At 41.8% G+C, this 24,649-nt stretch overlaps 1 protein-coding gene and 1 non-coding gene across 2 annotated transcripts in view; both read left to right on the top strand.

Moving 5' to 3' along the window:
- Positions 1-5,219: 5,219 nt before the first annotated feature.
- Positions 5,220-5,291, top strand: TRNAE-UUC (transfer RNA glutamic acid (anticodon UUC)). The gene has a single exon. It is a non-coding gene; the product is annotated as a tRNA-Glu (tRNA).
- Positions 5,292-5,601: 310 nt separating this feature from the next.
- The window catches only part of LOC136866137 (prenylated Rab acceptor protein 1), a 40,045-nt gene continuing 20,997 nt past the window's right edge, over positions 5,602-24,649 (top strand). Inside the window, exons 1-2 of the mRNA XM_067142842.2 lie at positions 5,602-5,883; positions 21,160-21,381. Coding sequence (XP_066998943.1) covers positions 5,816-5,883; positions 21,160-21,381 — 290 coding nt within the window. The 5' untranslated portion in view covers positions 5,602-5,815. The remainder of the gene's footprint in view (positions 5,884-21,159; positions 21,382-24,649) is intronic.

The following is a 24,649-nucleotide window of genomic DNA, read 5'->3' as shown; positions in this document are numbered from 1 at the left end:
CATGCTTATGATAAAGTTACGATTTTCACGGATGCACAAAATGTTCTGCATGCCTTATGCTCGCCTCTCTGTTCCCCTAATTGGTACTTATATAGCGTTAAGTATCTCTTATATATCCTTACTCGTTCTGGTGTTTATATAACTCTAGTTTGGGTTCCCAGTCACTCTGGTATCATGGGGAATGAGACTGCTGATCAGGCAGCTAAACGAGCATCACAACAATCCCCCCTCTTTTTCTTGCTATCCCCCCTTCTGGTCTCATTCATGAAGTGCGGGATATAGCATATCGACATTGGCAGTCCGATTGGAATGAAACGTCACGAGAAAAGGGATGTTTTTATCATCAATTACAACCTGTTATTCCTCTTAAACCGTGGTTTTATTATGGTACGTACTCTCGGCGCCATATCACATCTATTATACGTCTACGTTTTAATCATGCCCTTACTCCCAATATAAAAATCGTTTTCATCTTCCTCCCCCAATTTCCTGTGCTTGTGGCTTGTCTGATACTGACAGTAATCACCTTCTTTTACAATGTCCTGCTTTTGACGTTCCCCGCCAGCGCTTCCTATCCTCTTTGCTTAACATGGGCATCCCCTTCCCCACAAGTATTTCGTGTTTATTATCCTCTCTAACTCCTACTCTTGTGAACAGCATAAATCAGTTTCTTGATGATGCACATATTATATTATAATCCTCTGAGAGTCTCTTTATGCTCACTCTTCCATTGCAAAATGTTTATCATAATTTTGGTAGGATATAAATCTCTTTACCCTCTGTCTATATGTTATCATCGTTTCTTGTGTGTCTCCTATGGTATGTTTTTTCTATCAATTACATTTTAAAGTACAATACGAGTGATACATGTGTCAGTGTTAAAGTAATTAATGTTTTCGTGACTGGACGATGACACATGAGTCCAACCACACCTTTCAAGAAGAAGAAGAAGAAGAAGAAGAAGAAGAAGAAGAAGAAGAAGAAGTCCAATTTCGATCCAACATGGCATCTGTGCTGTAGAACTCTAGCGGAATTTCTTCTCTCTTCTTCCGTCTCTCCGTTAGATGTGCTTCTACATTCTTTGTGGATGTTAATGGTAGTTTTATCCTCAGTTCAGAAGGAAGGGTTCCCATGCTAGTTCGTATGTTAGGCGGGAATGTGTGTATTTTGTGATGCCCATTATGGTTTTTAGGAATTTTGCTTTAACTCCTTCAATGGTGGCCAGGTCTTTCTTTGTTCGTCTTTCCCATATCAAATGGATTCCATAGGTGAGTATTGGCAGGATCTTTGTGTCGAATAGGCGCATAGCTGTTTTTAAGGATAACTGTTGTAAATTGTTGATGTACTTGGCTTTCATGGCTGCAACTACTTTGTCTTTTATGTGTAGTCTGAACGCCCCTATAGTCTATAAGGTTATTCCCAGGTATTTGTATGAATTTACTATTTCCACTTTGCCGTCTTCATATTCTGCATTGCCGTTTGCTGCATTTCGTCCACCTTTCCGAAAAAATATCTGTTGAGTTTTGTCCAGTTTATTTTCAGACTTATTTCCTGCCCATTCAGCCAGCGCTGAGAAAGCGTGTTGGGGGTCTTCCTTCTTTGTTGATCCTAGGACCATGTCATCTGCATATATGTAGATCACTGCATCCTTCGCTCTTTCTCTGATTGCCGTTGTTACATCCGCGGTGGCAATATTGAATAATATGGGGCTGAGCCTTGCAGCTCTCCATTAGTTTGGGTGATTTCCTTTGTTTTGCAGGTCACATCGTCTATGGTGATCTGGTTGTATGCTAGAATATTTCGTATTATAACTGTAAGGGGGTTTTCATTTCCAATCATAATTTGGAGTTTTGACATTAGTTTTTTCCTGTATAATATGTCCAAGGCTTTTGTATAGTTTATGAAGACTGCATAAAAATGTTCCTTTGTGAAGCATCTGTGCTTCTTCTATGTCATTGAGTAGATTTTGAATTGCATGCAAGGTTCCTCTTCCTCATCTAAATACAAATTGCTCCTCTAGCATTTTGAAGTCTACTTCTTCAACGATCCTATTGGTTAGAATTCTTGTTAACAGCTTGAAAATATTGCTCTCCAGAGCGATTCCTCTGTATGAGTTTGGATCGTTGGTTTCACCTTTCCCTTTATAGAGGGTTATAATTGATTTTCTCCATTCATCGGGAATATTTCCTAATTCTAGGCATTTGTTAAACAGTTTGGACCATACTTCTGCTAGGTAGGTACTGCGCGGATTCTCGATGTGCTAATTATAAAACCCATCCGGTCCATTTTGAATTTTGTAGCTCTGATAGTGTCTAACATCTCTGTTTTGGTTATGGGAGATATTGCTTCAAGCTGGTTGCTGTATTCAATTTCATACGCCGCGTGTTTCCTTGCGTTGTCAAGAATATGACTGAAGTGCGTTTCTCAAGTTCCTATCTCTACGTTGCTAGGTCTTGATGATCTGCTGGGTCTGATGGATATATAGGCCTATGAGTTCTTTATTGCTTCTTCAGCGGTTTTTTTTACCTTCTTTCTCTATGTAATGAGTACGTTTTTGTTTTAGTAGGTTCTTGTAATATCTCCGGTTTTCGCCTTATACTCGTAGGTGTTCTGGTTTTGAACTCACCTCAAATCAAAATCTTTTTATTTGCAAATGAGGTGTCTACCTCGGTGGTAAATGGTACACTAAAATACATTATTGTTAAGCACTAAATTTTAAATTAACAAGAGACGAAGAAAATTTTCCTAGAATACAATATTATACAATTTACGCTAATAATTTGTTCTATTAAACACACACATCATCCTTAATAAATTTATATTGTTTACAAAATTCTACTTATAATATCTTACAAACATAGTCAACTCATATACAGTATGTGAAATTACTTCTAATAATAATATACAACTGGTATAAGATTAAAATTAACATTGAATTTATTTACATATTTATATTTTACCCATTTTGGAACCTAAGTAGCATAACGACCTGCTGCGTCTTAACCAGAGCCCTTTTTGCCACCACTTGTCAGAGTTCCTGAAGGGCCTTCACAGCTACCGCTTGGCTTTATCTTTCTGAGTACCGGTAGCACTCCTTGTCGAACCACGGTTGAGCTTTCCTTGTGTTCGGTTTGTGGGTTATGCTTGCTTTTAGCATATTGTTGATTGTTTTTAGTGCTGTGTTTAAATCACTCTCCTTGATTGCCTTTTCTGCTTCAGTTACTTTCCTAATTTTCTTCGTGGATACGGTGATTTTACGTTTGTTGTTACAATTTTCTTTTGAATCTTGACTGAGAGTTTGGTCTGTATGGTAATGTGTTTTCTCAGTGGAGTTACTAGTGAAGTCCACAAACCCTTTGTTCTAGAATTTGTATATCTTCTCCTTTATGGAATACCAGGTCGATGGTGCTACTGCAATTGTGGGCAAAATAAGTTTTACGTTTAGGATCGTTCGCTAATTTGAAATTGTCTTCATCAAGGAATGTGAGGACAGCTCTATATTTCAAATCGGGTTTGTCTAATCTGCAGTCCATATCTCCAGCTAGTATAATGTTTTCTTCTGTGTTTGGAATTTTCCTGAAGGAAAGCGTTAGGAGCTTCATTATTTTCCTCTATTCGGTGTTCGGGCCTATATAGATACCTATTACCATGAACTTGATTGTTTTTGCAAATATTAGATTTTCTTTTGTATGTAGGGTCTTCACGGGTCCTATCCATGGTTTGTAGAAGATAGATACACCTCCTGATGGTCTTCCTTCTGTTTGTTTCCTTGCTAAAGAGTGGATAGAGTAGATTCCTTGTACAGTCGATATGTTTCGTGAGAAATGTTTCTGTGAGAACTAGTACCGGTGTGTCTGATGTTTGTAGAGTGTTTTCTGGGCTTAGTTTTAACAGTCCGTTTAGCTCTTCTACATTCCAAAGGAACATACTTTTGGAATTATTCGAGAGATATGCCTTCGCTCCTCCTGGAGAAACGAAATTGACGCACAGTTACTCTTCTTGGCCAGAATTCAGGATTAGATGTCATTTCTAGACATTCGAATGGGATTCCAACTTTATAGGCTTTGTTTTTTCCTATGATCTCTTCGCAACTGATGTTTCCTCGGATTCCTTTCTTCCTCAGATAGTTTGTCACCGTCTCTGAAGATGTTCCTTGGTTCAACTTCCCAATAAATAGCCAGGCTTTTTTATCTGCCGCTTGTAGGTTGTCTACTACTGTTCCAGTGCCAAATTAATGTTTTAGGCGCTGGTCGGTGTTGCTGAGTGCTTTGTGATTGTGGCTGCTGTTGCTTATTTCTTTCTTCTCCCGTATCCGCTTTTCTTTGTACCTTTGTGTTATTGTTTCTTTGTTGTTGCTCATTGTTTCCTTTTTCTAAGAGCGGGGCAGGGGGGAATTCTTGTTTTGAATCCGTCGCGTCTTTGTTCCTATTGGTTGTTTCATTGGTTTTCATATTTTTTTGTTTGGTCACAGATGGTCCCCGTTCTGTTGTTGAATATCGGTTGATCAGTTCTTCTATGTTGGGTTATTTAAATGACAAATGAATATTAAACAGCGGTTCCTGCGCTGGTGACGTTTATGAAATTTTTTATCTCTCTGGCTTTCTAGCGCACTTAAAACCCGCGACTTAAATCGAGGCCGCCTCTGTGGTATAGTGGTTAGTGTGATTAGCTGCCACCTCCGGAGGTAGTGGTACGAGGTACGAGGGCTGGAACGGGGTTCACTCAGCCTCGGGAGGTCAACTGAGTAGAGGTGGATTCGATTCCCACCTCAGCCATCCTGGAAGTGGTTTTCCGTGGTTTCCTACTTCTCCTCCAGGCAAATGCCGGGATGGTACCTAACTTAAGGCCTCGGCCGCTTCCTTCCCTCTTCCTTGTCTATCCCTTCCAATCTTCCCTTACCCCCGCAAGGCCCCTGTTCAGCATAGCAGGTGAGGCCGCCTGGGCGAGGTACTGGTCATCCTCCCCAGTTGTATCCCCCGACCCAGAGTCTGAAGCTCCAGGACACTGCCCTTGAGGCGGTAGAGGTGGGATACCTCGCCGAGTCCGAGGGAAAAGCGAACCCTGGAGGGTAATCAGATTAAGAAAGAAAGAAAGAAAGACTTAAATCGAACATATAAGTATGTGATAATAAGTCACTTAAAACTTAATCCCATCGCTTCAGTGTAATTTACAAAGTTAGCATTGGTTTTCATCAAAACTTTGACACTTCAGTGAATGTATCCCATGTGGTCTAGTGGCTAGGATAGCTGGCTTTCACCCAGCAGGCCCGGGTTCGATTCCCGGCATGGGAATATTTTTTTAATCAATTAGCTGTTGCTAGGTTACAAAAATACTAATGAAGAGACTGTTAGAAGTGATAAGTTGATCCATTGTAATTCTAATATGTAAACTGTATTCAGATATTACGTTTTTAACATGACTTTCAATAACCTCTTCTTATAATAAAATGTTATATTTTTGAAACAGTGTATTGGTAGTTATTCTTCTTTAGAATATTGTATTTTAGTTTTAAGAAATGATGTAAGTTGCAGAGTCCATGGATTCGTATGTCTTCATTATTAATAACGCGAAATAGCACTTAACTATGCGCTGTATGATACAAAGACTGAACGATCAGCTGATAGACATGACATTAGCTTACGTCAGGTGTACGTCAGTAATATGGTAGTTTCTATGGTGTACAGATAATAGTTTGTTGGCAGTCTCTTCGTTCTCCGTTTAGGTAGTGTGCTGTGACAAGAAGCCGTTTTGAATGATAGTTCGGAAGCAGAGTGGTAGTTATAGTTGTTTATCCAGCTGCAATCTGTGTTAGGGCATGGCTGACGTGGAAATTGAGGTCACGGGCAATATTACTACAAATCACGAGAAGGTGCCTACCAAGAGGTAATATCAATGCAGTGTTTAATATGAGTCTATTCTTCAAAGTATAATCAAAGTCGACGTTTTATTTGAAAATAATTTGGCGTAATTTTGCTTATGATATAACTGCTTTGTCTATGATAGTTTATGTAAAGTTTTTTCATAACCGTAGCCCAGATGTTTACATGTTATTGATAGTCTGTAATCTTGTTTATGAGATAGTTGCACCTTAGTGTTCAGCTACTGGTCCATGCATAGTCAGTTAGGGAGTCCCTAGCTTTGTAAGAAAGGAGAGGGTAGTACAGAAACGTCAAGAAATGTGTGTGTGTGTGACACCACAATACGGTATTCTTTCTCACCTATACCTAATTCTTAATAACTTGTAATGCCATCTAAGGGGTATACTGTAAAATTTGACAATTCTTCAGTGGTTATGATTGTTTGAGTAGATTGCATCAATGTAAACTTGTGCCATGTCAAGTATGTGTGAGAACATGCAAATCCTTCTCTGTTTAAAGATATGGACCATGTAACATACAGTAGACCCTTATTTCTAAACTTACAGATTGAAGTTTCTAACAGTTAAATTGGTACAGTGTGAACAAATCTTATGCCATCCATTTTCTGATACACCCCCCCCCCCCCAATGATGCTCTATGTGGAATACCTGTAGTGTATCGTATCTAAAAGTGGTCACCTCTCTTAACCCGAGAATGGTGGTGCTGGGTCACTATTATACGGGATTTTTGCCAAGGTTGCACTCTTGCCGCACTCATTCTTCAGTCTGGCAATCTCACCCAATGTGTCTGTGTAGTTCTATCTAGTGTCTTTTACCTTGTTAGTGTGTAGTGTCCGACTCGTTGACTGAACGGTCAGCGTACTGGCCTTCGGTTCAGAGGGTCCCGGGTTTGATTCCCGCCTGGGTCGGGGATTTTAACCTTAATTGGTTAATTCCTATGGCATGGGGGCTGGGTGTATGTGTTGTCTTCATCATCATTTCATCCTCATCACGATGCATAAGTCGCCTACGGGTGTCAAATAGAAAGACCTGCACCTGGCGAGCAGAACCCGTCCTGGGATATCCCGGCACTAAAAGCCATACGACATTTCATTTCAGTGTGTGTTCAGTAAATTTCCAATTTCTTTGAAATCATTTAAGAAAAGGCTAGAAAAACAACAGATTGGGAATCTGCCACCTGGGTGACTGCCATAAATGCAGACCAGCATTGTTTGATTGAACCTTTGACTCAACACCACACATTTCTGCTTTTATTTCCTCAGCCGGCCAGCAGCTGTACTTCTCCCTTCTGGTACCGTCCTGGCACCCCCTCTCTTCACAACCCAGCCACCATATCTCAGTTCACACCCATTCCTTGTGGACTGTTGACATGTCCGGGTCACAGTGACCCATTGACACTAGTTTCGGGTACAGTTTGTATCCACTGTCATCCTCTTAATTTGTTTGCACATTTGTAACCAATATTTTATCCTTAATTTAGGTGCAGTGAATGCTCATGTAGTGTTTTCTTGTAATGACAAATGTGGGTGTATGGTTCACAGGATATTCCTGAAGTTATTAGGACAGGAACTGGTTGTGGATTTTATGAGATTGAGACTGCAGCAGATGAGTCTGCCAAAGAAACTGATGCCTGAAATCTTTGTTTTACTCAAAGAAGGTGAGGTAACTTGCACAAAGGCAACAGACCATCAGGAAGACCCTCAAAAAAGGAAGAGATGCGAGTTTTGTCCCAGCAACAAGGGCACAAAAACATGTCATTCCTGTCCAGTTTGTTTCAAGTTTGTTTTTGGAAATCATGGGAAGCTGGTATGTAGTGACTGCCTGTAATCCACACAAATGGACGCTCTGTTGTCTAAATAAGACAAGAAAGGACATGTTTATAACAGTATTCCTGAACACCAATCATTTTTGTATTTTTATGAGCTGGGTGTAATAGGTGTAACTTTGCAATCCACTTCCTTCTGATTTAATAATGTTGTTGTAGATTGGTTAATAAAAATATTTCATTTTGATTTTAATTTGAGAACATCTGTAAATGTATGTCAATGTGTACGAATGAATGTATAAATATCCACATTCAGAACATTGGGTGAAGGTGACCCAGTGCCACCATTATTGTATAGAGTAAGAGCACCAGTAGTGCCAAGTTAATATCTCTCTCTCTCTCTCTCTCTCTCTCTCTCTCTCTCTCTCTTTCTCTTTCTTTCTCTCTCTCTCTCTCTCTCTCTCTCTCTCTCTCTCTCTCTCTCTCTCTCTCTCTCTCACTGATAATTTCATTCTGTCCTGCTGTGCCAATACGGTTTTTTTTTTAAATATAGCATCAACTGTGTAGCTGAGAGAGAGTGTAGAGATCTTGTTCTGGAGATCAATCGCAGCTAGACATGGTTAACATTGGCGTTGCTGGCGAGAAACAGTGTTAACAGTGTACTATGTCTTCTGGTATCGTCTAGAGTAAATTTGTTACTTATATTGACCTCTCTCAAGTCTCATATCTTGGCTTCAACGATATAAAAGTGATTTAGGTATGAGCGACGCCAGGAATGTCATTCCTTATGCAGCGAGTTCCTGTTATGCATGATGTGAAAATGTCGCTCATAAGGTCGGTTGGTGCGTGCGCCTAAGTGGGCTTGGTAGACTGATATGTAATAGCAACATCTGCCTTGGTGATGAAAGCAACAGGAAACAACCTCCTCATTTCCCTCTTCAGTGGCGCCTAGGCCATCTATGACAGCTGATGGTAGAGCTTTTGTGGAACAAACTAGCATTTGGGCAGAATACTGAAATACACAACAACATGGCTATTGTCACATCACAACATTTCAACTAGAAAATACAATATTAATACAGGATAACCATCAAAATGAACAGAAAAGAAAGTTACCATAATTAGGTATGTCCTCTTTAGATTGTAGGTACACAAATGTGTACCTCGACTTCCTGGAGACTTGGTCAGTGACTGTTTGTTTTATGAATTGTAGCCATTGGATATATTTCTGAACCTCTGAGTTTGTGAAATCTATTTCAGGTTCAGCTTGCACAAGAGCAAGATTATACGGGAGTGAAATGTTTAGTACCGTAATATCAAGATTCCTGAATCATTAAATATCTATATTTAGGGAAATGTTTTCAAAGAACTTCAAAATTTATCAAACATTTCCCTTGATGAATTACTCCAATTCCTCATTCTTTGTTCCATAAATGAACATTTACCCGTTGAATTCAAACTTCATCTTCATATTATGATTTTCCCCATTTTTAAAAGCTCCACTCATGCTTATTTATCTACTAATATCCTTCCACACCACCTCTCCACTGACAGCCCGGAATATACTTCTTAATACCAATATAAATGGTCCGTTATTGGACATTATCAATTTTCCAGCTAACTCATTCCTGGTTGCCAGCGTTTCGGTCCCGTGTGCTAGGTTGTGCTCATCAGTTGGTACCTAGCACACCTACCAAGACGCATGGCTAGTGCATACCATGGAGGCCACTGCATAGGCTACTTTGAGCCACCTGCAGTGCCAATGCACTATGAGAGACTTTGTCTCATTACCAAAAATTGATGCCTGCTTGGCCGATTCCCATAGGGAATCTGAAATATTTGTCCCGAATGAGTAAATTTATAATACCAGTATAAATGGTTTGTTATTGGACATTGTAAATTTTCCAGCTAACTCATTCCTGTTACTCATTCGGGACAAATATTTCAGATTCCCTATGAGAATTAGCATCTATATCATCTGATAGCCAAGCAGGCATCAATTTTTGGTAATGAGACAAAGTCTCTCATAGTGCATTGGCACTACCGGTGGCTCCAAGTAGCCTACGCTGTGGCCTCCATGGTATGCACTAGCCATGCGTCTTCGTAGGTGTGCTAGGTACCAACTGATGAGCCCAACCTAGCACATGGGGGTGAAACGCTGGCGACCAGAAATGAGTTAGCTGGAAAATTTATAATGTCCAATAACGGACCATTTATATTGGTATTATAAATTTACTCATTCGGGACAAATATTTCAGATTCCCTATGGGAATCAACGTCTATATTATATACTTCTTTGTCGAGCAGCTCATCTCTGCTCTAACAGGTCTTCCCAGCCCAAAGTTTGCAATATTTTCGTAACATTACTCTTGTCGGATATCACTAAGAACAACCCGAGCTGCTTTCCTTTGGATCTCTTCCATTTCTCATAACAAATAATCCTAGTTTGGGCCTCATACCCTGGAACCATACTCTAATTGGGGTCTTACTACAACCCTTAAATACCCTCATAACCATATGAAGAGATCTGTATTGTTTCTAAATAACCTCAGTAATGTGATAACTCCAATGAAGATACGTAGGTACATACAGTGATTCCCACGAGTTGATCCCATCAACACAAATTAAAAAAGAGGAATTTTCCTCTTGGTGAAATTTACAACCTGACTTTTCATCCCGTTAACCGTCATAAGTAATTCATTTCATTATGGTCTGTATTGACGACTGATCACTATCAAATGGGGTACAGGAAGGTCCACCTATTCAATACCAGTTAGATAGATGTTATTATCTTTATTAAATATTGGAATTTAGTTGGACCTTCCTATTCCCCTTTACCTTTTTGATAGCATTAACCGTCATACATTTGTCCATTGTCCATCTCACAATATTTTTGAGGTCGCTTTGTAGTCACTCCCTGCGGGTGGGGGACGTACATGTAGAATACACCGCGATATTCCCTGCCTGTCGTAAGAGGTGACTAAAAGGGGCGACCTAGGCGCGGACAAGGATTGCGGTTGGATATCGTGTGTTGGACCTCATGTGGATGGGAGGGGCTGAATACATTTACTGGTAATCCCTGCGTGTCGTAGAAGGCAACTAAAAGGGTCTCATGTGCCCATGATCCCCTCTTTATTTTTTATTGTTATTTGAGGGTTAATTGTAGACCTATTCCAAATATTTGATGTGCGTGCTACTCGTAGATGGACCTCCTACATGTGTGACTACGCTCGAAAGCCCGTGTCAGTAACCACCCAGGAAGCGGCGGGTGGGAGTGTTGTGTACACTTGCAGTAGTATCCGCCTGACAATACAGGTCCCCGCACAGCCAAATGCCAGAAGGACATATTCTTATTAATTATTTTTATTTATTTTTACCTATATTTAGTGCTCTGTACATGCTATGGGGTATATGCTATTGCGGGTGACTGGAGGGAGTCCTAGTGCTCATTACCTCAGTCCTCCCGTATTAGGCATCGTCCAACATCGGACCCCGGGCAGTAGCAGCTATGACCAGGTGGGTATTGCCTTGGCTGCTTGGTTCGGCTACAGAGACCCCTCATTGGAGTGGGTAGCATTCGGGGAGGATGATTTCGGGCATGGCGTCGAAACCACTTCCGCCTGCCTCCTTGGGTAGTTCGCTACCCAAGTCTTTAAGTTTTGATTCCTTAAGGGAACAAGCGCAGTGTTTTAGTCTCGGTTCCAGCTTCCCTAGGTTCCTGGTTGCTACCAGAACCGATGGGCACAATTTCAATCTGGTTAAATCGATTCTTTTCAGTCGACACATTGAAGGTGTATACTGTGAACTTCAGGATCTGAAGAAAATGTGCAATGGTGGTTTGCTTCTGAACACGAGCACTGCGCTCTAAGCTGATCGGTTGCTTAATTGCGACCACTTTGGCGACATCCCCGTCAAAGTGGAAGAGCACAAAACCTTGAATCTGGTTCGTGGAGTTATTTTCCACCGTGATCTTATTCTGAACAGTGACGATGAGTTGATGGAAGACATGAGGCACCGTGGCATGAATCATGTCCGGCGCATTACGCGCAAAATCAACTGTGAAGACGTTGCCGTGGATGCGTTCATGGTCTCTTTCAAATTGTCAGTGTTGCCAGAGAGAATCAAGGTAACAACCTATTGTTGCGATGTGAAGCCGTACATCCCGCCTCCTATACTATGCTATCAATGCCAGAGATTCAGACACATGGTATCTCCTTGTTCAAATCAGTCTGTGTGTGGTACATGTGGAAAACTAGCTCACGGCGCAGAGGAGTGCACACCTCCGTACAAGTGCACTAACTTCTCTGGTCTTCATTCTCCTCGAGATCGGAACTGTCTGACCTATCTGAGTGAGAAGGAGATCCAGGAGGTCAAGACCCTGGATGGTCTTTGCTACCTGGAAGCGCGCCGTAAGTTTAACCCCTTAACTGTTCTTGTAATTCTAAATGTGTTCTTATATAGCATTAGCAGCCTATAGGCGTCTGCCTATTCTTAATCACTTCTGCCATCTGCTATCGTAATTTAAAACTAATTCCATTCATGTTAGATGTGATTATTACTGTCCTATTCATTTTTATCCGGTCTCACGCCAGTCGGATAGTTCGCGCGTAGGCGGCAGTCCGACAGCTGTCTCGTGTTGCCTCGTGCAGTCCGCGCCAAATTCTACGTAAACAATTTGTGCATATGTACATTGAAATTGCTGAAGTTGCGAGTTGTTGTCGTCGTCGTTGTTGTTGTTGCGATACAGTTGTTCTGCGAACTCCATTGTCCACGTTCTGATAAATTTTTGTAAATTGGTCTGTGTGTCGTAGTAAACTGTTCCGTGTGACGTGAACATGACTTGGTTAGGAAAGACTTTGAATTATCTGAGAACCCGCCAACCGGAAGTAGGAATCACTCAAGAAAACGTTGTGTTGTGCGCCTGTCAAACCAGAGGCGACGGAAAACTGTCTACTGCTGTGAGGAATGTGAAGTGGCAATTTGTACTTGCCCATGCTTCCGTATTTACCACACTGTGTGCAATTTCCGAATGACCTACAAACCAGAAAGTATGTACTGTAGAACCTATTGATGCATATCTGAAAACTTGAAAAATGTCATCATAATAATGAAAGGAACTAGTGTTGGCTACTGAATGCATGATTCGAAGCAGTGTATCGATTCATTCAAGTGTCCGAGTGAATCGATTCACAGGAGCGGCGAGCTCACGGCACACGATTCAGCTTACTCCCAGCGGACAGTGCTGAGTGGCGCACTCACTGGACGTTGATGGGGAGCCGAGCTTCCGCTGCAGCGACACAGTGAATCATGGCACATCGAAAGAATCGTGAACGAGCGCGGCTCAGTGAGACACATGATACACACGGCTCCTTATCGGCTCACTGGACACGCGGAGAGCCGAGCTTCCGCTGCAGCGAGACATACAGTGAGCCATGTTACACTGAAAGAATCGTATGCTATAATGGACTCTCGAGCTCAGCTCATTTGAAAATAATACCCATTTGCATTCACTGTCCTCTTCTTACAGGGAGGTTTAAATAATAGATGGATTTATTTGCAGTGTTAAAAAGGTAGTCACAACATAATTCTGAAGTAGCTAGTAAGTAGTAGGCTATTAGGTTATACTATTTATTAGTTTAATGAATCTTAGTATTATAACTTAGTTGACATTTGACAATTAAACTCGACTCTAGCCTGCCCTATGACTATGAGTCATGCTCATGACCACTCAAAAGTACCTGTTTTATATTGGGAAGAACGGCTTAGTATTCTCTCAGTTCATATGTCACATCGTTGCACAAGACTTCAGTCATGTGTGGGCAGACGCAATAACAGTATGTTGAATCAGAAAACCAGCGGGCTACTGTACATCACGGGTAGCCTATACAAAATATGACGATTAAAAAAATTCCTCAGCTGATAGAAAAATACCTTTTTTTTTTTAAATGACTGAGTGAGTTGTCGTGCGGTTAATATCGCGTGGCTATGCGCTTGCATTCGGGGGATGGTGGGTTCGAATCCCGCCGTCGGCAGCCGTTAAGATGGTTTTTCCGTAGTTCCCCCATTTTCACACCAGGAAATGCTGGGACTGTACCTTAATTCAGGCTATGGCTGCAACCTTCCTAACCTTTCCCACCCTGCGTCGCCGGAAACCTTCGATGTATTAGAGTAACTAGCATTTTTTCTAAGAAAGGAGTTCATAGTATGAAGACCAGATGGCAGCTGCGAGCACTGAATGCTGTTGCTGCTGTCTTACCAGCACATACTACACAGATGCAGTAGGAGCGGAAACCAATGAGCCGTGAATCGGATCACTGTACCGATTCAGTAACGTGAACGGAATCAAATGAATCGAATGTCCCATCACTAAAAGGAACACTTTATCACTAATAATTCAAGTAAATCAAGTAAAATATATTTTTCTGTTGAGTATTTACATCTGCCGCACGCTACTGTACCCATTCCAAAAGTGCACGTTGCGTTGAATAATTACCCACTGGCTGGTTGATGTTATGAAACTATTCCCCAGTTAAGGGGTTAATTCTCTGAATGTACCGGCCAAGACACTAGACTTCAGCATGATACCACAGTCTCTCCCAGGTTCCTCATTTTCAGCTAAAACACTTTTCCATAAGATCGCTACGCCTAAGGCGGCAGTTGCTCCTGTGAGCAACGCCGCAACTAGAACGAGCTTGAAGGCGGGTCCACTCTAGCCTTCGACCACCAATAATCCTGTGCCGGCTAAGAAACCTACGCCGGCAGAGAAGGGAAAGAAGACAAAGTCTCCTTCCCTCACGAGGTCGGCGAAAGCCACGCCTAAGCCGGCGGAGGCGGCATCGTTAACCAGGGCTGGGAAATCGCCTCCCAGCCCGTCTAAACAAGAATCAACGGCGGGGAAGAAGAGCGCCCTTACCAGGCGTTCTTCGACATCTCGTACAGATGGGGCCTCACGCCCTCCACCCGGGGGGGTCTGATTCTGCGCCAGCAGGTTTTCCTCCTGGAAAACCTGTGCGCTCCCCTCGTAGGAAGAAACCCCGCCCCCTGACTATATCGAAGAAATTTAAGGCATGCATCACCCCGTCTGGTGATGAGGTGATGCACATAGAGCATTTATCTCCATCTTCGGATGGGGATGTGAGTGTAGGTTAGGTAGCATTACGCTGCTCCTAACCTAATCCCCAGAAGTCCACACCCACACTAAGGCACTGTTACAATGGAACTGTAACGGTTATGATAGGCATCTTGCTGAGCTGCGCCAGCTCATTAACGAGTATTTGGCGAGTATAGTCTGTATACAGGAAACAAATTTCAGACTAGGTCATCATACAGTCTTGAGAAATTTTCGGCTATATTCGACAGAACGACATTATGTTCACCGGGCTTCCGGTGGCATTGGTATTTTCGTCCGTTCTGATACCTACAGCTAAGAGATCCCACTAAGAATGCCGCTGGAAGCTGTAGCATTTCGCGTTCCGCTGCCTGTCATAGCAACAGTTTGTAATGTTCATTTTCCACCAGGCCAGCCTCTTAGCATAAATGATGCCATGGATCTTATAGATCAGCTTCCTCGTGCCTTCCTCTTATCGGGTGATTTTAACGCCCATCACCCCATATTCGGCGCTGATGCACCTTGCCCCAGGGGAATGGAGTTGGAAACATTAGTAACAGAGCTGGATTTATGTATTTTGAACACAGGCGAACCAACTCATTTCAGTGTACGTTACGACACAAACTCTCGCATAGACTTAAGTCTATGCAGCCGATTATTGGTTGCTCTGTTTCGGTGAAATACAACGATCTTTGTGACAGTGACCATTTTCCCATTATTCTTGCCTTGTTACAACAAAAATCTGTCGAGGCTCCTCTTCAATGGATTCTTGAACATGCTGATTGGCCAAAGTTCACATCCCTAGTTGTCTTTAATGCCGATACCACACGGACCATAGATGGTGAAATAACTTACACAACACAAATCCTTGCTGCTGCTGAGGAGTCCATTCCCTCTTTCTCAGGGCCTCCTCACCGAAAACTTGTTCCTTGGTAGAACGAAGAAATTGCAGTAGCTATCAAAGAATGCCGTTGTGCCCATAAACGTTATCATAGGCAGCCTACTGTGGCCAACTTGGTAACATTGAAGAAACTCCACACTAAGGCAAGTTCTTATTCGCCAAAGTAAGAAAACTTCACGGGAGAGATATGTGTTGTCTATGACGTCACATACTCCATCATCTCAAGTGTGAACTAAACTTCGACGTATTTCCGGTAACAGAACATCATCACCTTAGTCTTGCCACTCACGCTTCAGAGGACTATAACATGCCCTTTACAGTGTGGGAACTGTGCAGCGCCTTGGCGCTTTGCAAGGACACTTCTCTTGGGCCAGTCAGTGTCCATAACCAGATGTTGAAACTCCTTAGTGCGGATAGTCTATTACATCTCCTCAACCAAATCTGGATAGAGGGCGAGTTTCCGTCTCAGTGGCGAGAGGGCATAGTAATTCCTGTCCTCAAGCCTGACAAAGATCCTAAGTGTGCAGGAAGTTACAGACCAATTTGTCTTACAAACTGCCTCTGTAAGCTACTTGAGAGGATGGTAAATCGCTGACTTGTGTGGTGTCTGGAGAAACAAGGACTATTGTCCGATTACCAGTGTGGTTTTCAAGCCGTTCGCTCGACCACTGACCATTTAGTATGCCTGGAGAGCTCTATTCAGGATGCGTTTCTCCGCAAGCAGCATTTGGTAGCTGTTTTCTTGGACTCAGAAAAGGCCTATGACACCACATGGCGAGATGGTATCCTTTCAGTCCTGCATCAGTGGAGATTCCGAGGTAACTTCCGGTATTTATTGCAAATTTTTTGTCCCTCCGACTATTCCGTGTCCGAGTAGGGAGGACATGTTCGCAATTCCACGTTCAGGAAAATGGAGTCCCCCCAGGGATCGGTTGTTAGTGTCACTCTGTTCGCGATTGCCATAAACGGTATTGTTGCTGCTGCTGGTTCAGCAGTAATACCGTTGCTATATGTGGATGATTTTGCTCTGCACTGTAGCAAGCTATTAGGAGAGTGGAGCAGTGGACCTTCGAACATGGCTTTCGGTTTTTCACCACAAAGACCTCTGTTGTCCACTTTTGTTGGCAACGTACTCTTCACCCACATCCTGAGCTTTATTTAGGAAATGTCGCTATTCCTGTATTTAACACTTTCAGATTTCCTGGGCTCCTTTTCGATAGTACATTATCGTGGGAGCCACACGCACGGCAGCTAAAAGTGCAATGCACCAAGAGGCTTAATCTCTTGAAGTTTCTTAGCAGCACTAATTGGGGAGCTGACCGCACGGTGCTCCGACGCTTATATAGGGCACATATTTTATCCAGATTAGACTACGGCAGTGCAGCATATGGCTCAGTAAGACCAAGCGTTCTTGTGAGATTGAACAGTATCCATCACAGCGGGGTTAGGTTGGCGACGGGAGCTTTTCGAATAAAGCCCCATAGCTAGCTTGCTCACTGAATTTGGTGTGCCACCTTTACACTTAAGGCGCTAGCAGCTCCTTCTGTCTTACGCTGCAAATTTGCGACAGATGCCATTTCACCCAAGCTATCCTTGCGTATTCAACAATGGACACCGTCGGTTGTACGCTGCTTGTCCTCGAGCAACGCAGTTGTTTGGAATACGCTTGGATTGCAGTCACAGATTGTTTCACGTACCTTCGATTCCTTGCCTTGTCAGACAACCAAGTGGGTTACCTCCATGGGTAGTACGACGTCCTGAAATAATCTTGGATCTGCACACTGGCCCGAAGGGAAACACGGACCCTTCAATTTATCGGAGGCTCTTTCTGTTCGTTGTTGGCTGGTATCCAGGTTCAGTCATCGTTTATACGGATGTCTCAAGAACAGACACTAAACTGGGCTGTGCGTTCGTTGTCGACACTGATAGGTTTCTTTTTTCTTTCCCGGAAACCTGTAGTGTGTACACAGCAGAGCTCTATGCTATCCGTGAAGCTCTGGGGTACCCACTGTCCGATGAGCGCCGACACTTTCTTGTGTGTACTGACTCCTTGAGCTCACTACAGTTGATTGATACCAGTTTCCCTCGGGACCCTCTGGTGCAGCGGATCCAAGACCTGCTGGCCGGGTGTTCGGATGCCGGCACCAGAATCGTGTTTCTGTGGCTCCCAAGCCACATGGGTGTAGAGGGCAACGAGTTAGCAGATGCGGCTGTCAGGGAGGCAGTAACACTGCCCCCGTTGCCTTACAAGGTTCCAGCAAGTGATACTTGCTATCACCTGAGACATCTAGTTATGTCCCATTGGGAGATGGAGTGGCAGGCCACTCCTCTTCCAAATAAGTTGAGACCGAGCTCGATAGCTGCAGTCGCTTAAGTGCGGCCAGTATCCAGTAATCGGGAGATAGAGGGTTCGAGCCCCACTGTCGACAGCCCTGAAGATGGTTTTCTGTGGTTTCCCATTTTCACACCAGGCAAATGCTGGGGCTGTACCTTAATTAAGGCCATGACCGCTTCCTTCCACTTCCTAGGCCTTTCCTATCCCATCGTCGCCATAAGACATATCTGTGTCGGGGCAACGTAAAGAAAAAAAAAAAAGCTGAGAATGATAAAAGGTACAACGAAGGTATGGAGGACTTCCCTTCGGGTTTCTTGGAGGGAAGCAGTGGAATTATGTCAGATTTGGATCGGCCACGCTATACTAACACACTCCCATTTATTGAAAGGAGAACCCCCTCCGGTGTGTACTTGCGCCGCTTACAAAATTTTAACGGGAAAGTTGAAATACCGGAAAGTGTGCGCAAGATGGGTGCCAGCACCAACGACGAGGTGAAAGATGAGGTTCACAACTTCCTGAACCGCATGGCGTCAAGTTGGTATGACTTGGGCATACAAAAACTGTCACAGCGTCTACAAAAATGCTACATTCACTCCTGGAAGGAACAGAACGTGAGGAAAACATCACAAACTTCCTCAGACAGACAACCATGAGAGACAGAATCATAGGACGAAGTGAAGCCAGAGACATTCCCAAAATCATGGAAGAAGATTTTAAGAAGTGCTGTGTCTGCTGACAGTAACTCCGATGGCAGCAGTGATGATGACATGCCAAACTTATCAGATCTAATCTCTCAAATACTAGTGATGCTAGTGAAATCAAAGTCATGGAGTGGGTGAAGAGTGATGATCAGCACGAACCTACGGATGCATCAATCATTGAAATGTTGAATGAATCAACAGAAGATAGTGAGGAAGGAGTTTTATTAGAGATGACGCCAAATTCATCTCGTAGTGAGGGCCTCACTGCGTTGAAAGTGGGACTATACTACGTGGAACAATAACCACCACCACAACCACCAGAGGCGAGTCCCACCATCACCCTGCTCTTCAAGTGATGGCATGACATTGCTGCACAGAAATGATGCAAAATTCAGAAACAGAAGTCATGACCTGCAAGCTTAAAGAAAATAAATGTGCCTGTCAAAACCTGTTACTTTTGGATAATGCGCCAGGGCATCCTCAGAGTATAGCGGATGCCGATGAGAACATCATCCCTGATTCAAACCATGGATCAGGGTGTTATTGCAACCTTCAAGAGCTACTATCTCTGCAGAACATTCATGCAGTGAAGAAACAGGTGGAGACGAAAGTGTCTCATATTTTTGGAAGAACTGTACTACAAAGAACACAATTGAAAACATTGGATATGTATAGGCAGAAGTTTAATAATCTTGTATGAAGAGAGTTTGGAAGCAGATTTGGTCTCATAGTGCTAATTCTTTTGATCTTGATCCTGAATCCGAACTTACCACTTCAATACATTCAGTCATTGACATGGCTGGATCTATTGGTTTTGAGGATCTAGGCGAGGCAAACGTGGACGAACTCCTCCAGTACCACTCAGCAGAACTTGCCACTGAAGACCTTCTAAAATTAGAGAAAGAAATGAATTGTGAAGAGAAAGAGGCTCAAATTTGTGACCCTAATAAACAGCTTACAACAAGACAAATGGCTGACTTTTTAAATCACATTCATAATGCAATCAAAATTATTGAAGAGAATGATCCTAACAAGGATAGAAGTGCTGAAGTTGCCGGAGAGATTCAGAATTCTGTAGCTTTCTACAAAGAACTTACAGGGAGAAGAAGAATGCTAGCTGCTGGCTGAGTCTCAACCACTTCATAAAAAAAGTAACAATCCTCAATTAGCTCTCCCAGGGTCTTCAAGAGAACCAGAGATGGCTAATCTAGACTCACCAGATCCAGTCATTTCATCATCAGACTGAAGACTCTCAATGTTTTGTATGTACATAGATTTCCACACTACTAATTGCACGAATAAAAAAGACTTGCGCTTGTGTAAAACTCATAGGCTTTTTATTTTTTCCTTGAAATTGTCCTTAACTCCTATCTAACCCATATTATAATACATTCGCTTTATGCATTTTCGTATTACATGATGATTACTCAGAATGAATTAATCGCATGAAGCGAGGAATACGTGTATTTAAAAAAATCGCTTAGTATGACATCGTTTATTATGACCTATAGTTTAAAACTGCGTATTTTCATCACATTTTTGGAGAAATATATCTACTATAAAGTCCAACGTTGATTTTTGTTTGTAACACGTTTGGGGATTGCTGACAACAATGTAAAGCTTATTTTCAGACTCTTGTTTTCAGTAGATTGTAGATTTCAAATCGGTCTGTTGAATAACACTGACCTGCGATGGTTTCATTGCCGCCATCCAGTGTTGTTTCCTAGGAGATCTTTTATATCCTTATTAGGATCTGATGTTAATTTTCCCACATCACATAGCATTTCTTTAAAATCTAGTTTAGGTTTTTTGTGGACATACACTAAGACACTTGTTATTTTGTTAGGAGAATTATTATTACTTTAAATAAGGTTTCCAGATTCACTTATTAATATGATCTCTTGCAGCCATTTGGTAACCCCGTATAAGCACGCTCACAGCCTAGAGTCGACAACAATAGCAAGTTTTGCTGAGTCTGTTACAGTTCTTTATGCGCCAAAGTCTGAGTCATACTTCGCTTGCTTTCTTGGAGGCAAGCAATATTTCTCTTAATATAAGATGTTTCATTAATAAATAATGTACAAAGTTCATAAAATAAAACAGCTATATCAACAGTTAATAATAATAATAATAATAATAATAATAATAATAATAATAATAATAATAATAATAATAATAAAACAAATGAACTAAAATAAAACCCTAAGTAGAATGGCTTCTGTATGATCCACATAGCATGCATTGCATTAGTTATAGTTTTCTTTTCTGATTGTTATGGACTTCAGTAAGAACCAATCATGAGTAAGAATTCACATCCTCAAAGAGAAACTTTATGTGTGTGTCTCTCTCTTCTTCTTGTTTATATCACCACACGGGTAAGACTTACTATTAATTCCTGCTGACTACATGTATGCTTTTGTTTCAGTTGTGGTGGTTATGATTTTTCTGAAAATAAATATCTTTTCGTACAGCATGTTCCAGTTACCAATGCACATATCATTATCTTCTCCTGCTGCACGTGAGTGGTTTGGTCAGCGTCGAGAAAATGTGAGACCATGGTCTGTGTTCCTTAGCACCGCCAACATTCGAGCACCATCCAGCCTTCCAAGACTAAGCAAGAGGGTTATGAAAAACATAGAATATTTCCAAAGCAACTACCTGTTTGTGTTCCTGGGACTTATTGCATACTGTCTGTAAGTAATATGTTGCTTTGTCTGGTAAGATTCAGCTGGTCATGACCTTATTCTTTTTCCATAACTTTAGGCAAATGCTACGTCTGTACCTTAATTGGGGCCATGATTGCTTCCTTCCCAGTCCAAGTCCTGTCCTATTCCATTGTCTCCATAGGTCTATCTGAGTAGGTGTTACATAAAACAAATAGCTATCTATACCAGCAATTTACTAGCACATTAAAGAACACGAAGAGCATTGAGAAAACATCAATTGAACCCAATGCTTTTGCCTGGCTGATGGTGCCATGACTTTGAGGAGAAACTTGTGAAAGGCCAAGTTCCAGCAGTTCAACAACCTCAAAATCAGCAGGATGAAGATGGTGGTGGAGGTGGTGAACTGAGATAGCCGAACAGCAACCATCAAACTAGTAGACCACCAGTTGGAGAATGTGGACTGTTTCACCTACCTTGCTATCTTGGCAGAATAGTCTCCAGAAATAACTTAGACCGGGCGAGTTGGCCGTGCGCGTAGAGGCGCGCGGCTGTGAGCTTGCATCTGGGAGATAGTAGGTTCGAATCCCACTATCGGCAGCCCTGAAGATGGTTTTCCGTGGTTTCCCATTTTCACACCAGGCAAATGCTGGGGCTGTACCTTAATTAAGGCCACGGCCGCTTCCTTCCAACTCCTAGGCCTTTCCTATCCCATCGTCGCCATAAGACCTATCTGTGTCGGTGCGACGTAAAGCCCCTAGCAAAAAAAAAAAAGAAATAACTTAGCCTTAAGACAGTGCCTCCAGAGTGAGAAAGAGCTTACTGTTCTAACAAGTGAGGACCCTTCTTTGAGATTGCTGTACAAAAAAAAAAAAAAAGGGCAATGTTCAACAACTACAGTGGAGTCCCATTAATCTGAAACCCGTTAATCCAAAAATCCTGTTAATCTAAACTGAAATATTAAATTTCTTCAAATCTTGCTCCGTATTGAAGTGAAAGAACATATCATAGAATGAAGATTTACTTGCATTTTATTCGTCATACTTTACTAGAATAACTTAATGTAAACATAATTACACATCATAAACCATCAATCACTGGTCATTTATCTTTACAAAGTCTGTTCATTTCTTTTGCCGCAGTGATTGGAACCTACTCAAAGATGCAATGTTAAACCAGCATCTCATAAACATATCAGTGGGCGTAGCAGCAGAGTGTTGCTCGACGTAGCGTACGGCAAGTTCTAAGGCGGCCATGGCATCTGAATGCGACACCAGTTTTTCATTGTTGTCTTCTTCGTCATCATTTTGTTCCTCAGCAACTCCAGATTCTTTCTCTACCATAGTTACACTTTTTTGGTCTGTTTGGAATTAATGACAGTCAGCTTCCATTCACTTGCTAACGTCATTTTCATTGGATTCCTCACACCCAGGAATTCGTTGAACAAGTTCAAGGAGATTGACGGATGCAGACGCTTCCGCTGGACTCTCGATGAATGCAAGACTCGGCCACAATTTCTTCCACATTTTCCTCATGAACTGCTCAGACACCCTCCCATGCCTCTGCTGCCCAGTAAACCACGTCCTTAATATCCACGTTCTTCAGTTTTTGAAGAAGAGTAAGTGAACTGTCATTCTCAATCACGTACCTGAGAAGTTTCTATTTACGCACAAGTTTTACATTTTTCAGAATTCCCTGGTATATTGGCTGCAATGTCGACGTAACATTAGGAGGCAAGAAAAATGCTCTTATTTCACCGCAAGTTAATTCAGTCACTGCTGGGTGCGATGGAGCATTGTCAATTATGAGCAATGCCCGAGAAGACATACCACTTTTTGCACTAAAACTTGTTAGTGAGGGAACAAACCGTTTCTCAAAGCATTCCTTGAAAAGTTGTGCATCCATATCTTTCTTTGATTCTTGTAGTGAATTGGAAGTGTGTTCATGTTACAATTTTTCAATGCTCTTGGTTTTGCTGATTTGCCAATAACCATTAGGGGCAATTTATTTGTTCCTGCAGCATTACGACATGCTAATACAGTAACACGTTCCTTACTCATCTTAAACCCAGGTGCATAAGATTCCTCTGCAGACGCAAGGCTTTTACTGGGAAGGGCCTTGAAATTTAAACCTGTTTCATCGGCGTTATACACTTCTTGCAGTGAATAATTTTCTGATCCTACCAAATCATTAAATTCACTGGTGTAATCTCCTGCAGCAGTATGATCTCTGATAATTGTTCTCCCGGTATTGTTAAGTGACTTATTCCATATCTTTTCTTCCATCGATCGGACCATCCAGTGAATGAAATATCTCCATTCAATAATGTATTGAATTGAAGCACATTTTCTTGAACAAGAGGTCCAGTTAATGGAATACCTTTTTGCCTCTCCTATGAAAACCATAAATAAAGCACTTCATCGAGTTTACCAAATTTGAACAAACCAAACTCGACAGATAATCTTGATGCACTGTCACTCTTATCCAACTGTTTTCAGCACCTCAAGTTTTTCTTGAAGAGTACAAGATCTGTGCTTTCATTTGCTTGTCATTTTCAAGCCTTAACTTAATCGAATCGCTACTACGGAGAGAGCATCAGAACTTTTAGATAAACATAAACAAAAATAAGACAAGTTGTAACCTAGTTTTAGTCGTTTTGTTCTCTACAGGTTCTTAACTACTGTAATTTTATACAGTATTTTATTAATGCAACTGTTAAAGAATGGACATTTCAAATTATGTGCTGTACTGTATCGTAGAAACTATTCTCCGGTTAATCCGAAAATTTCATAATCCGAACAGACTCCTGTTCCAATTAGTTCATCATACAGATCTTGGCCCATAATATCAAAACATACACCCTTGTGAAGAGAAGACTTTAAGACTGCAGGCATCAGAGATGAAGTTCCTGAGATCCACTATCCAGAAGACAAGCAGGTTGAATAAATTAAGAAATGAGGAGGGGAGGCAGGAAGTTGGAATTAAGACTTCTCTACTAGACAGTCAGCACATCCAGACTACAGTGGTTCATACAAGACCTGCCAGAGTGCATTTGGAAAAAGAGGTAAAAGGAAAATGCCTGATTGGAAGATGTAAAACCATCTGGATGGATATGGTCAAGACTGATATTGCAGCCAGGGGAGTGGTAGGGGTGGTGGTGATCATTGTGTTAAGAATTACAACTACTGTCATGAAAAAAGTATAAACAACCGAGTTAATAAGTTAATTAAAAGTTTATGCTTTGTCCCACATAGAAATAAGCTATACCAAAATTTAGCTTATTTCATTCTACGTTAAA

Source organism: Anabrus simplex, chromosome 1 (genome assembly GCF_040414725.1).
Source record: "Anabrus simplex isolate iqAnaSimp1 chromosome 1, ASM4041472v1, whole genome shotgun sequence".
Classification (NCBI taxonomy): domain Eukaryota; kingdom Metazoa; phylum Arthropoda; class Insecta; order Orthoptera; family Tettigoniidae; genus Anabrus; species Anabrus simplex.
Note: the sequence above shows the minus strand (reverse complement) of the source record. Positions and strands in the feature narration are given on the sequence as shown.